The 13,452-nt window shown below is 60.7% G+C and overlaps 4 protein-coding genes and 2 non-coding genes across 8 annotated transcripts; 4 read left to right on the forward strand and 2 right to left on the reverse strand.

Annotated features, from left to right (window-relative positions):
* Positions 1-1,298: 1,298 nt before the first annotated feature.
* On the reverse strand, positions 1,299-3,568 carry PROCA1 (protein interacting with cyclin A1). The gene is made up of 3 exons (XM_051809886.1): positions 3,034-3,568; positions 1,960-2,227; positions 1,299-1,883 (listed from the first exon to the last, which is right to left on the reverse strand). Exons 1-3 carry the CDS (start codon positions 3,566-3,568, stop codon positions 1,358-1,360), a joined length of 1,329 nt encoding a protein of 442 aa, XP_051665846.1. The 3' UTR covers positions 1,299-1,357.
* A 697-nt stretch (positions 3,569-4,265) lies between these two features.
* On the forward strand, positions 4,266-5,748 carry LOC127481138 (adenine phosphoribosyltransferase-like). Its single transcript, XM_051810061.1, has 6 exons — positions 4,266-4,340; positions 4,478-4,627; positions 4,789-4,882; positions 4,964-5,110; positions 5,185-5,280; positions 5,380-5,748. The coding sequence occupies exons 2-6, from the start codon at positions 4,505-4,507 to the stop codon at positions 5,505-5,507; spliced, it is 588 nt and encodes a 195-aa protein (XP_051666021.1). The 5' UTR covers positions 4,266-4,340; positions 4,478-4,504; the 3' UTR covers positions 5,508-5,748.
* On the reverse strand, positions 5,705-8,818 carry RAB34 (RAB34, member RAS oncogene family). 3 transcript variants are annotated; one of them, XM_051810059.1, is made up of 11 exons: positions 8,760-8,818; positions 7,932-8,057; positions 7,757-7,848; positions 7,297-7,362; positions 6,992-7,093; positions 6,849-6,913; positions 6,723-6,774; positions 6,471-6,552; positions 6,292-6,382; positions 6,097-6,204; positions 5,705-6,016 (listed from the first exon to the last, which is right to left on the reverse strand). In XM_051810059.1, exons 2-11 carry the CDS (start codon positions 7,983-7,985, stop codon positions 5,949-5,951), a joined length of 780 nt encoding a protein of 259 aa, XP_051666019.1. In that variant the 5' UTR covers positions 7,986-8,057; positions 8,760-8,818; the 3' UTR covers positions 5,705-5,948. The 3 variants fall into 3 exon arrangements, with proteins under 3 accessions (XP_051666019.1, XP_051666018.1, XP_051666017.1); XM_051810058.1 differs by having other exon boundaries at positions 7,932-8,018; positions 8,760-8,813; XM_051810057.1 differs by lacking the exon at positions 8,760-8,818 and having other exon boundaries at positions 7,757-8,544.
* Positions 8,819-9,075: 257 nt separating this feature from the next.
* On the forward strand, positions 9,076-11,432 carry RPL23A (ribosomal protein L23a). The gene is made up of 5 exons (XM_051810062.1): positions 9,076-9,210; positions 9,580-9,760; positions 10,053-10,229; positions 10,883-10,952; positions 11,367-11,432. The coding sequence occupies exons 1-5, from the start codon at positions 9,186-9,188 to the stop codon at positions 11,379-11,381; spliced, it is 468 nt and encodes a 155-aa protein (XP_051666022.1). The 5' UTR covers positions 9,076-9,185; the 3' UTR covers positions 11,382-11,432.
* Positions 9,910-9,982, forward strand: LOC127481161 (small nucleolar RNA Z17). The gene has a single exon (XR_007908123.1). It is a non-coding gene; the product is annotated as a small nucleolar RNA Z17 (small nucleolar RNA).
* LOC127481160 (small nucleolar RNA SNORD42) lies at positions 10,746-10,812 on the forward strand. The gene has a single exon (XR_007908122.1). It is a non-coding gene; the product is annotated as a small nucleolar RNA SNORD42 (small nucleolar RNA).
* Positions 11,433-13,452: the final 2,020 nt, after the last annotated feature.

Here is a 13,452-nt window from a genome sequence, read left to right on the forward strand (position 1 = left end):
CACCCCCTCTGCAGTGCTGGGGGGCTGACAGGGTCCTGTTCCTCACAGAACCACCCAGGCTGGACCAGAGAACCATGGGCTGGGACCTGCAGCTCCGAGGTTGCAGGTGGACTAACCTGGCACTGTTTTCTTTATTTATGAAACTGTATGCTGGGAATTTGACTGGGAGCAGCTTCTTACCAGTTGGACCTGTAAGTGGGAGGGGGGCTGGTTGTGTATTGTTGGTTTCTTTTTGGCTGTCTTTGTTTTTAGTTTTCCCTTGCCATTAATAAAAACTCTACTTTTGGGAAGCTGCCCACGTGGCACAGATCTGTGCTTCCTGCTGTGATGCTGTGGCTGCCACAGGGGCTTTGCTCCCATTAGCAGCACTGGACAGAGAGTGATGCCTCCCTACAACCTTGGTATTCCCCCCTGGGCTCCTGTGATCCGCTTAGGTCAGGGATTTGGGATTGCTCTGTTCACTCCTCCAAGAGCAGCAGGGTTTGCATGAGGCAGCTCTGCTCTCTGACCCCTGTGCTGTCTGATCTCCCGAGGCAAAACAGGAGACAGGGCTCAGCTCCTGTAATTCCAGCTTTTTCTGGTCCTGATATTTGAGGCTGGTGCAGGAGGATCTTTCTGCCACCTCACCAGGACTCGGGGCTGAGCCACACTCCTCCTTGAGAAGCACTTTGGAGGAGTGGAGGCAATGTCCTTGGGCCCTCAAATTCCTCACTAGAGGAGCCCAGGCACAATCCCCATGCACGAGGCAGAGACACAGTCAGCATTCCCTGCCCCAGCTCTTCCCAGGCAGTATCTGCCTTTGTCCTAGGGCTGGAAAAGCTTCTATTGTCCCAGGCTAAGGAGCTTTTGTAGGAGTTTGAGGAGCCTTCAGGGAGGGCCAAGGCCCTGTTCCTCCCAGAGCAGCCATTGCTGGGGGCTGCAGAAAAGAAGTCGGTGCTGGTGTGGGAGCACTGGAAGGGCAGCAAGTTAAGAGGATGAGAGAGCTGGGGTGGTGCAATTCAGAGAAATTCCAGAGAAAAACATGCCTGGGGAGCTGGAATTTAACCCTTTATAGCAGGGTAGCTAAAACTGGGGCTCAGCCCTGTGCCAGTGTGGGTCTGGGAGCTGTGTCCCAGCCAGAGCATGACTCATGTCCCCAGTGCTCAGGACAATGGTGGGAGCTGTGAGGAACAACTCAAACCCCTCAATACCCACCCAGCTCTGGGTGTTTCCCTCCTGTGGGATCAGCCCCGGGATTTCCCCTGGATGCCACCCCCAGTGCTATCCTTTCCCCCACAGACAGGGCTGAGGCAGCACCATCTGCTCGAGCAGATGTAACTTTATTTCACAGCCAAGACCCGCACGGGACAAGGGGGGCTCAGGACTCTCGTGTGGGCTTGGACTCAGCTTTGCTTTTCAGCCTCTTCTTTCTGTTCCTCTCTTTCCTCCTCCCCTTCCCGCTGGCAGTAGGGACCGGGGATGGAGTGGCTGGTGTTGGCTCCCTGCCTAAGCCCTTCTGCACTGGGGCATCACTCAGGATGGTGTTGGACGCTTCCTCCCAGGATGGCAGCAGAGCCCAGGGGTCGTGGCCCGCAGAGGGATCAGCGGGGGCAGCAGGTGCAGGACGGCTCTGCGCCCCCTTTTCAGAAGGGCCTTTCTTTTTCAGACCTTTTCCTTTCTTTTTCTTGTCTTTCTTCTTCCCCTTCCTCTCTTTCTTGGCTGACTTGAGGGCTGTCTCAGCGTGATGGTCTTCAGGGAGGGTTCCTCCACCCACGCTGTTCCAAGGGGGGCTCAGAGGGACCCCCCTGGGACTCGCTGCCCGGTCGATGAGCTCCCCACCGAACTCGTACAGCCCCAGCGGCTCCCTGGGCACCGCGACGGCCACCGTGTTGTACGCCTTGCACCTGCAGAGAGAGGAGCCACCAGGTGAGGTGACCTCCAGTGGGGCCAGGCGGGGGGACAGTGGTGGGAGCCACTCACCAGACATAGAGGTAGGGCTCCACACACTCCTCCTTGTAGGTGAACTCGAAGCAGGGCACCTGGATGACGTTGAAGAAGGCCTGGCCCACCGCTCGGGAGGCCGTGTCGTTCACCCTCCGCAGGCACTCCTTCAGCCTGCGGTCGCAGTCGCAGTGGCTGATGGTGTGCCAGCGCAGGTTGCGGTACCCATAGCGCGCGGTGAAGGGGTGGATGACGTGCTGGCAGTGGTCATGGTCCCGGCAGCACCGGTCTGTGTCCCGGTGCTCCCCTGCAGGGAGGTGCAGGCAGAGCTGAGGGGCCTGCGTGCATGGGCTGGGGCTAGATGGGGTTGGGATCAGGGCTGCAGAGGGGCTGAGCTGCGCTAGGACTGGGATCGGGGTTAGATTTGACTGAGCTGGGCTTGGAATCATAGTGGGATGGGTAGGGACTGCAACTGGACTGGTGCTTGGGTGTGGACAAGGCTAGCACTGGAATGGGGACTGGAGCTGTACCAGCATCACAGTGGGGATGAGACTAGGACTAGGCTGGGGTCAGGAAGGGGACCAGGACCAGGAGACTGTCTAGGCTGGGATCAGGATAGCAACTGAGAGTGCACCAGCACTGGGATGGGGACCGGAATGGGAGTGGGATAGACCACAGATGAGGCTGGAGACAAAGAGTGGATCAAGACTAGACCAGCACAAAGATGGATTAGTCTTGTGATAGGGACTAGGCAGAGAGAAACTGGGACTGGACTGGTGCTTGGCTGGGGACTGAACTGGGGCAGACAGGGATTGAACTAGCATGGGGATGGGGACTGGAGTATATCAGCACTGGGATGCAACTGGATCAGGATTGGTGGGGACTTACCCAGCGCTGCACTGGGGACTGGGAATGGGATGGGAATGGAATGGGAAGAGATGGGATGGGATGGAACTAGAGGGAAGGGATGGGATGGGAAAAGATGGGATGGGAAGGAAAGAAAGAGAGTAGATGGAAGGGAGTGGAATAGGAAGAGCTGGGAGGGATGGGATAGGATGGGGTGGTAGGGATGGGTTGGGAAGATACAGGTAGCAGCTACCCCGCTGCCCTTACCCAGCTCTTCGTAGGTATCCGCGTTGCTGCCCGCGCCGCACCACAGTGTCCCGGGGTAGGTGAGCCCGCGGCGGGCGCGGGGCCGTCCCGGCGGGGCCGCTCCGGGGGCGACTGCCAGCGGGAGGAGGAGAAGGAGGAGGAGGAGGCGGAGGCGGCGGAGCAGCCCCGGGGCGCACATGGCACCGCGCCGCTCGCTGCCGTGGGGCCGCCTTATAGAGTCGCGCAGCCCGCCCACGCGGGGCGGCCCGGCACGGCTTGGCACGACCCGGCACCGTGCGGAGGGTCCCGCAGAGCCGCGGTGCTGGAGCCGCTCCCGGAGCCGCGCACGTCCCGCGCCGGCAGCCCGCGGGGAAGGGGTCACCCCTCCCGGTGGGACCGGCCCCGTTGCTGTGGCAGCCGGTGGGGTGATGTGCCGGGGCCGGTAACGAGCCGTCCCCAAACCCCCGCCCCGTGACGCACCCGCCCCTGCACAGCCCCCGGCCCCGGAGTGGCCCCGACAGGAGAATGATGCTCTCCCTGCATCCCTAAGTCCCATTCCACGGATGCTTCCTGCAGCCCTGTATCCCAGCCCATATGTGCTCTCTGCATCCCCATGCCTGATCCTGCAGATGCTCTCCACATCCCATCCCATGAATGCTTATGGCACCCCCACATCCCATCCCATGGATGTTCCCTGTGGCCCTGCATCCCATCCCACTGTTCCTTTCATGGGACAGCCCAGTGCCTCATGCCCAGCCGGGCTGGCAGCCCACAAGGCACCGGCATTCCCAGCATGCTGCCAGGTCTGTCCCTCTTGGCCAGCTCCGGGCCTTGGAGCCCATTGACAATCCAGACACAGCTCTGGCAAGCTGGGAAGCTGCAGGAGCCAGTGTTCAGCCAGGGAGGACAGTGCCTGGACACCCCAAAATGGTGGTCTCAGAAAGTCCCTGCACTGACTGAGATCCCTCGGGAGTGCAGGGGAGTGCAGAGGCAGCACCCTGAGCATCACCCTGGCTCGCTGACCCTTGCGCCCATGGGGTACCTCGAGCACTGTGCCACCCACACCATGCCCTGGCACCGCTGGCACAGGCAGCCAGTGCTGGGGACACTCCTGCGGGGTGCAAACACCCAACCCTGGTGCTCCCCACCACAACACTGCCTGGCTGGGACACATCCCCAGCCCATGGGAAGGGCTCCCGCCTGGCAGCAGCCCAGGGCCCAGCTGGCCAAGGGCACTGGCAGGGGCCCAGTGCTGCAGGGGCTGCCCCTGCTCAGCTGTCGCTGTCTGTGACGGTCCCATTCGGCTCAGCTTCGCCACCAGCACCCAGGTACGGAGCTGAAAAAGGCACACTGGGCCCTCAGGGTGCCCATGTGTGGGCGTGGGTGGGGAGGGTGGGGGACACCGTGCCACAGGGAGCCCTTTGGGGGCTGCAGGTGGGGAGTCTCACCTCCATTACGTGCTCAGTGCTCGCAGCGCCTGCAGTCCCCACACATGGACCTGTGTCACGTCCCTGCTGCCCGGGAGAAGGGCTGGTACCTGGCGCTCATGGCCCCCAACGTCAAGGGTCCCAACTACGCCTGGCTGGACCCCTCCCGGCTCTACTGCCACCCGCAAGTACCCAGTGCCCGGGGCAGGTGGCCCCCGCGGGGGTGCTGGGGTGGGCTGCACCTCTGCAGGGCTGCCGGGGCACCCAGCCCTGCCCACGAGCACCAGCGCCAGGGCTGCAGGTGCCCGTGGTGGGCTGTGGGCACCCAGCAGCTCTGATCTCCCCCCAGGGCTTGCAGGACTGTGTGGCCGACCTGCTGCAGCCCTTCCAGGGAGATCCCATCGACATGGTGGCTGGCATCGATGCCATGGGCTTCATCCTGGGTGAGTGGGGACATGAGTGAGTGCAGGGCTCCCCCCCATGCCCTGTCCACGTGGGGCCTGATGGTGCCGTGCCCACCCCAGGTGCTTCCGCCGCGGCCGTGCTGCAGAAAGGCTTCCTGGCCATACGCAAAGCCGGGCACCTCTGTGTGCAGACAGTGGCACAGCCCTACACCGACTACTCGGGCCGGGAGAAGGTGATGGAAGTCCGCACTGATGCCATCTCGCCAGGTGAGTGCTCCCATTCTGGGGGGGGCTGCCAGCGTGGGCACTGGGCACTTATCCACAGCCTCTGCCCCCTCCAGGTCTGCGCATCCTTCTCGTGGACCAGTGGATTGAAACTGGGGGCACCATGCGAGCGGCCATTGGGTTGGTGGAGCGGCTGGGGGGGGTCGTGGCAGGTAGGACTGCAGGCACCAGAGCACCATTGGGTGCACCCTTTGGTGCAGTGGGACCACCATCCTCACACCCTGGTGCTGAGCCCCCCCATGTCCCCGCAGGTGTCGCTGCCATCTGCATTGAGGACAGCGAGGGCGGGCGGTGGATCCGGGAGCGCTACAAGTGCTCCCACTGTGTCCCCCCCCACCTGCAGCCCCGCTTCGACCACCACCAGTTTGGCTGGGACTGACTGACGGGGGGCTGGCACCTCATGTGTCCCCTGCAGCCCCTCGAGGAGTGCAGGGCTGCTGGCTCTGCAGGGCAGGATGCCCCAGACATCCACTACAGATGGAACTCCTCCTCGGTGGCAGCCATCCATCCTCCCTGCCTCCGTCCTCCCACCTGCCCATGAGTCTGGGGGCTGCAGCCCCGGCCCTCTGCCCCACATTTTTCTTAAAAAGCATAAAAAACGTTTTATTAAGACAAAAGGGCATCTCCTTCTGCGAGCAGTACCTGGGTTTGCATAGCTACAGGAGCCACATGGGTGCTCCTGCCCACTCTGGCCAGGGATGCCTGGGCAGGCGAGGGGCCAGGGGGGCTGGGGAGTGGCAGGGACGGCTCCTCGGGGCCGGCCAGGGTCGCCCCTCTTTGGTCCATAGGTGTGAGCATGGCGGGCGCAGGGGGTGTCCCCTCACTGGCAACACTTGGGTTTTTTGCGGGGCGTCGACAGGTACAGGTCGCTCTCATTGCTGCTGATCCCTGCAGGAGAGAAAGGAGGGTGGGTGGGTGTGTAGGGGATAAGGGGAGGCACCCACTCGGGGCCAGCCGGGGGTACTCACGCACGGTGTCGCCGATCCTGCGGGTGTGGCTGCGCTCCAGCTCGGCCAGCACGCTGCTCTCGAAGGTCAGGGCCGCCACACGGAAGAAGAAATCCCGCACGTTCTCCCCTGCCCCACAGGATGAGACCCCCTGAGTGCCCCCTCACCCGGCTGGACGCCGGGATCTGCATTCCCCCCACTCATCCTGGAACCCACCAGTGAGTGAGGAGACAGCCCAGTACTCCGCCTGCATCTCCTGGGCCACCTTGAGAGCGTCCTTCTCCATCAGGCTGTACTGCGCCGGTGTCTGCCAACAGAGCCGGGGGGAGCAGGTGACGGGGACAGCCCTGCTGAGCCAGGGTGCAGCTTGCCCACGGGGAGGGGGACACACTCACACTCAGATCCTTCTTGGAGCCCACCAAGAAGAGGATCACGTTGGAGGGGTCATTTTCCTTCAGAGCGTCAGCCAACCACTGCCTGTGGGGGCCACTGTCACCAGCCGGTGGCCAAGCTTGTTGGCACACCACAGCACAGTGTTGCCAGCAGTCCTGTGGCCCCTGCCCAGGTCTTCCCTCTCCATCCAGCCTCAGAGCCCCCTCATGCTTGTTCCCAGTCCCATCTGGGCCCTTTGGCCATGTGTCACCTACCGTGTGTGCTCCAGGGATGCCACATCGTTGACATCAAAGACGATCACAATGGCTGGGGTGGGAAGGAGGGATGAGATGGGGACAGGGACAGTGTGACAGAGAGGTCAGACAGGGTGGGCACCTCACCTTGTGCTCCCCGGTAGTAAGTAGAGGCGATGCACTTGAAGCGCTCCTGGCCGGCCGTGTCCCACCTGCGGGGGGGGGGGGGTGAGAGGTGAGGGGGGCCCAAAGGGTTGTGTGGGGAGGGGGCTGGGCCGGTGCCTACTCACAGCTGAAGGCTGAAGGGCACCCCCAGCACCTCAAACCGCTCCATCTCGAAATCCACCCCGATGGTCGCCTTGTAGTTCTTGTCGAATGTGTCCTTGCAAAAGCTGGAGTGGGAGTGAGGGTGGGTCAGCAGCCCCCAGCCCCCCCCCTCCAACCCCTGGGGCCTCAGTGCCCCCCCATCCTGGGGATGCTCAGCACCAGAGTCCAGCCAGAGCTGGACTCAGCCCAAGGCGCTGCCGCCCTTTGGGAGAGGGGGATCGCTTCCCCTTTCCCCCCTCCTCCCTCCCCTCTCCGGGGGTCCTGTTACCGGTTGATCAGGCAGGTCTTCCCCACCGACAGATCACCCACCACGATGATCTTGGAGATCTTGAACCTGCAGCGAGGGGGGGACGCACGGCTCAGCAGGGCGGGGAGGGAGGGGGGCTCCCCCCCTGCGTCCCCCTGACTGGTCACTGGGGGCAGAGGGGCTCATGGGGTGGGGAGGCATCACCCCACAGCCCCCCCCCGTGTCTGCAGCTCCCTGCGTCCCGGCTCTCCTGCCACAGCCGAGTCCGGACTCCCGCGTTCCCCCACCCCGTGTTCCCCCCGTGTTCCCCCCGCGCCGCATTCCAGGACCGTGACGCAGGGCTCGGCACACGGGCAGCGCCGGCAGCCACGCGGCGCCCACGCCGGGGACCCCCACCCGTGGCGGGCAGGACCGTGGGGTCCCTCGTCCCCACTCCCTCCCAGCCCCGCGGTGGGAGGACCCCAAACCACCCCGGACTCACCCCACAGTGCCCGTCCGCTGCTCCTGGCAGGCGCTGGCCACTGTGGGGTGGAAGGCGGGGCGGGTTTGCAGGGCGGCCTCCTTCCGAAAACACTGCGGGGGGACAAAGCGGGGCACCGGTGTGACCACGGGGCTCGGCGAGGCCGCCTCCGGGCCGTTGTGTCCCCTCCGCTCACCGGGGGCAGGTCGGCGATGACCCGGTCCCTGCGGACCGGAGCCAGCACGTTCATCGTCCCGTGGGGTCTCCGAGGCGGGGTGGGTGGCTGGGGGGAGCAGAGATGGGACAAGGATCACTGTGAGGCCTGGGGACAGAGAGAGAAGGGAGTGGCGACGTCCCCGTGTCACGGCTGTCCCTGTGCACAGCATTCCAGAATAGCGTTGTCCGTGTCCCCAAGCAGGGCTGTCCTCTTATCCCAATAGTCTCCCACTTTCCCAAGATGTGGTAATCCTCATGTCCTGACTCTCCCCGCACCTCCAAGGATGGCTGTCCCCCAGACCCAGCCACCTCGAGCTGGGTGGAACTGTGGTTGTCCCCACACCCTGGGCACAGCTGTCCCGCGTGTCTCCGCTGTCCCCGTGTCCCAACCAACCCCCCATCCCAAGTGTGCCATCCCAGGGTATCACTGTGCTCCCGCCCTGAGCTGTGGCTATCCCACATCCCGGCATACAGCTGTCCCCACGTCCCACCATCCCTACACCTCTACATACCCGGGTACCACTGACCCCACACCGCACCTATCCCCGTGTCCCAGCCACTCTCACATCCCCACAGTGCCATCCCAGGCTCACCGTTGTCTCCGTGTCCCACCTCCCGCAGCCTGGCTGTCTCCATGCCCCCCCCCCCATTCCCATCTCCGCGTCTCCTGTCCCCTCCCATCCCGGGTCGCCCCTGCACAGCCACCACCGTCCCACCGCCGCATCCCAGCGCAAGACCAAGCCCTCCCCGCCTCGTCTGTGTCCCCACGGCGGAGGGGATGAAGCGGGGCGTCCCCGTTACCGCGAACCTCCCAAATCCGATAGCGGTGCCCGGCGCTGCACGCCCAGCCCCGGAGGAACCGGCGTCCTGGCCCCTCCCACGCCCCCCTTTGTGGGAGGGACGAGGACGCCGGTTCCTCCGGGGCTGGGCCATTGCGTTGCCACCCGCGCGGTGGGACACCGGTAAACCCCCGCCACCCCGGGGTTCATCCCGGTACACCCCGCCACGACGGCGGGGGGGTGTATCGGACTACAACTCCCGTGATGCCCCACAGCGCAGCGCATGCGCAAATGTATCATTCGTAAGTACTACTACTCCCAACATGCTTTGAAGTTTACCGCGAGACTTGGTGCAACGGTGCGTGGGTGGAGTCAGCCTTGCTCTCGCGAGATTTTGCGCTATAAGCCCGTGTGGCGCGGCGCGGGAGACCCCTTTCGGCTTCCTGCCGGCCAAGATGGCGCCCAAGGCGAAGAAGGAGGGTGAGGGCGCGGGGCGAATGGTCCGTGTGTGAGGGGGTGCGGGACGGTGTGAGGGACCCCACGGGGTGCGGGTGTATACGGAGGGAGGCGGGCTGAGCGGGGCGGGGAGAGTGAGGCAGGGTTGCGGCGCCGTGCTGCGTGCGGGCACGTGGAGGTGGCGGGATAGGCCTGCCCGGTTCTCTGAGGGGGGTGTCCCCATCTTGGTGAGGGAAGGACTAAATGCCTCTTTCCTCTGGGGAATTGGTTTGTTCGGGGGGGGAGGAGGGAAATACTAACGCCACTGGGCGTTTTGTGGTTCATTTTGGTTGGGTGAGGTCCTGCTCATTGACGAGGGGAAGCCGTGCCCGGCTCACTGAGGTGTCTCCATAGCTGTGCCTCCGAAGACAGAGGCGAAGGCAAAGGCGCTGAAGGCCAAGAAGGCCGTTCTCAAGGGGGTCCACAGCCACAAGAAGAAGAAGATCCGCACGTCACCCACCTTCCGCAGGCCCAAGACCCTGCGGCTGCGGAGGCAGCCCAAGTACCCCCGGAAGAGCGCCCCACGGAGGAACAAGTACGTGTGGGTTGTTGGGCTCTGCCCTGCTGCGGGGTTTGGGAGCAGCCCCGGGGGTGGGCTGGTGTGGGGACCTCCCTCTCACCTGGTCACACTTTGTCAGTGTGCTCAGCCACATGTTGGTGGCAGAACACTGGAGGGATGTTTGGGGTGCAGGTGATGATTTCAAGCGACCAAAGCCTGAGAGTTTGTGATTATAACTTTTTTGGCGACTGATGCACCCCAGACAAAGCCCCCAAAGTGCAGAGAAGCACCTGCCATCCCTCTGCTAAGCACAGGGTCTCTCCTGCAGGTTGGACCATTATGCCATTATCAAGTTCCCTCTGACCACAGAATCAGCCATGAAGAAGATCGAGGATAACAACACTCTGGTTTTCATTGTCGATGTCAAGGCAAACAAGCACCAGATCAAACAGGCTGTGAAGAAGTTGTATGATATTGATGTGGCCAAGGTCAACACATTGATTAGGTGAGAAGTGGGATAAAAACATGTCACTGGTGGGTGTGAGGTGCTTCAAAAGAAGCATTTTTCAGCTGAAAGTGGGAGTGTGTGAGTTTCAGCAGCTGAGGGAACTCTCAGGAGGAGAGGGACAAAGCTGTGTAGCAATGGCCTCTCCAGGACAAGAGGAAATGGCCTCCATCTCTGCCAGAGGATGTTCAGGTTGGACATCAGGAGGAATTTCTTCACGAAAATGGGTTTTTAAACATTGGAATGGGCTGCCCAGGGAGGTGGTGGAATTGCCATCCCTGGAGGTGTTTAAGAAATGACTTAGTGCCATGGTGTAGTTGACAAGTTGGTGATTGATCTAAGGTTAGACTTGATGGTCTCAGAGGTCTTTTCCAACCTAAATAATTCTGTGATTTCAGTGTTAAAAGTTTTGAAACATGCAAGTTGTGAGGGAGCACAGCTTGATGGAAGTGGGAGGTGTTGGCAGACCAGAGGGTCAGCTTTGTCAGGGGTCTCTTCCAACACCCAGGGAGTCCTGTGCAAATGATGTAAACTTCAATTCCACTGAGTAACAGTGATGTTTCCAAAGGAACCACTGATGCACATGGGAACAGTGGGAAAGCAGAGCAGGTGAGAGGAGTTGGCTCTGTTCTGATGCCTCGTGTTCCCTCTAGGCCTGACGGAGAGAAGAAGGCTTATGTCCGACTGGCTCCGGATTACGATGCACTGGATGTGGCCAACAAGGTGAGACATCTTTGAAGCTTTACTGCTTCCTGTTGGTTGTCTTATGTCTCCCTCGCTGATTGTTCTTCCTGCTGTGCATGTGAGGTACTTGTGCTTCAAGTATGGTGGCACTTCTGTGTCCCTGTAGCCAGGATCTGAGTGTTCAGGAGCACAGCCACATTCCATGTCAGTTCAGTCCTCAAGGTAGCAGGAGGCAGTGGTGGTAGAAATTGGAGTAGGAGAATGTACGAGGATCACTCTGGAATAAACATACAAAGTGGATGTGTAAGGCTTTTGGGCAGGTCTGGGAGGAAGAAGTTGTCCTTGGAGGACAGGCATCCTGGGGAGATGCAGCTGTGGCAAAAATGTCTGAGGTAGAGACTCTGCCTTTTTGCCACCATAACATCTGTTTTAACATCCTTTGCTTCTTTCCAGATTGGAATCATCTAAACTGCATCTGCCGAGGACTGTACAGACATGATAATAAACCTTCTTACACCACTGAGGGCTCTTGTGTTTTGTGACAGCATAACCAGTGTGAAAGAGAGCACTCAGCAAACTTTGGGGCTTCATTTTGGTGAAGGGGGTTCCTCCCTCTGTTCCTGGCAGTGGGTGGGCAGAGCCAACTGCTCCATGAGAGGATCTTGCAGGGGGCAGTGCTGTCCTGCTCAGGGGGTCTCCAAGATCACTCACCTCTGCTGTGGGTGAACATGAGGTGAAACCTCCCCTAAATCTCAAATATCTCTATATTTACCCCAAGACCTCTGGTGTTCTCCAGGATTTCCTTGTACAGTGTAATTGGGATGTGTTTGTAATCAGTGCTTTTGGTGTCCTGCGTTACTTTCTTGTGGAGCAGACCGTGGGAGGTAGGTGGTGACCACAGCAAAAACCTGTCAGTGGCTCAGATCTGGCACAAGTGACCTCTGACACCATTTTACGAGTGTATCAGCTCTCTGCTTATGCTGCAGGTTCACTTGAAACCCTCACAGCTAATCCAGCAGCAGAGGCTTTGTGTTTTTTTCTGGCACAATCCCTGCTCCATGTGCTGCAGCGTGTGAGTTTCCCTGCTGCTGTTCCTCACAGGGTTCACCATCCTCTGGGCTGTTTCCAAATGCTGCTGTTGCTGCCTCTGCAGTGTTTGGCTTTAAGTTTGTAGGTGGAACCAGCTTTTAGAGTGCTTGGAGTCAGGAGGACGTGGAGCACTGGGTGAGCAGGGAACAGGGGAGTTATGGAAAAGCCTTTAGGGGTACTTGAGCTTAAGTACATAGACCTGACTGAGAAAGATGATGAAAGCTGTGACCAAATATTGATTGGGGCTAATTGAGCTCTTGAGCAGTGGGACACAGAGTTCCTTCGGGCCTCTCGTGGAGAGTGTCGGATTCCCGGGGTGGTGGTTTGCAGTGTGAGGGATGGTGGTGGGTGGAAAAGGGGAGTGGATGCTGTGGATGGGCAGCAGCAGGGTCCCCTGAGCCCCAGGCCACCTCTTTATGTGTAGTCACCCCAAGAAAGATGCAAGGGGAGAGGTGCCCCTCTTGTAGCAATGCTTGGTGTCACTGGTGGGTGGAGAGTGGGTAGGGAGAGCCAGGATGTGCAGCAGCAGGAGGCTGGGAGGGGTTCCACATCAGCATGACTTGCATTCAGCCCTGACCTTGCCTCAACTCAGCCCAGTGGCTGCTGCCCTGGCACTTCACTTGCCTTTTGCTCCCGGCTGGCAGCTGGCCTGATCCACAGCTGCCCCAGCCTGGACAGCACTGCAGTGCTGGGAGATGCTCCTGCTGGAAGCCAGGAAACAGTGGGGATCCCTGCTCCTTGCTTTGGGAAACTCTCATGCCTGGCCCTTCCACACTGCTTTAAGGACAGTGGAAGCATGGGCTGGTCATCTGAGCCTGTAAACTGCTGGGGCAGAGCTGTGTCTGCTCCATGTGGAGAGTCAAGGGGGAAGGGGCAGCAATCAGGGTGAGGGGAAACTAAGATCTGGACTTGATTGTGCAGGGTATTTGCAGATGGAATTGGTGCAGAGAGGTCACGGGGCTTAAGCTGCAGCTGGAAGACACATAGCTGTCAGGATATGCTGCTGAGCATAAGGCTGTGCCCTGCCAGGGCTGCTGAGCTCCTGCTTTGAGGAAGGAGGGAACGAGGCAGTGGATTTAGAGCTGGCAGAGGTCCCTGCCCACACAGTGTCCTGGGTATCATGTCCCTGTCCCAGCTGCCTAGCTGTTCCTGGCACACACCTCCTGCCACAGTGCCAGTACACACCAGGGAGTCCCAGCAGGATCCTGATCCTTTGAGGTGTCTCCCAGCTCTCTGGAGGGAAGGGTGATTCCCCCACTGCTTCCCCTTCACCAGCTTATTTCAGCCACAGTGCCTGTCTCTGCCTCAGCTGGGCTGGTGAGGGGGTGGGTGGGACAGATCCTGCCTGGAGCAGGGGCTGGACAGGAGTCCCTCTAAGCCCCGCTGCTAATTCCGATCCAGTGCGATCCTGGAGCTGTCTCGTCACCAAGATTTGCCTCCCTGATGCTCC

Source organism: Manacus candei, unplaced genomic scaffold (assembly GCF_025592945.1).
Source record: "Manacus candei isolate 608988 ecotype Guabito, Panama unplaced genomic scaffold, ASM2559294v1 h1tg000076l, whole genome shotgun sequence".
Taxonomy (NCBI): domain Eukaryota; kingdom Metazoa; phylum Chordata; class Aves; order Passeriformes; family Pipridae; genus Manacus; species Manacus candei.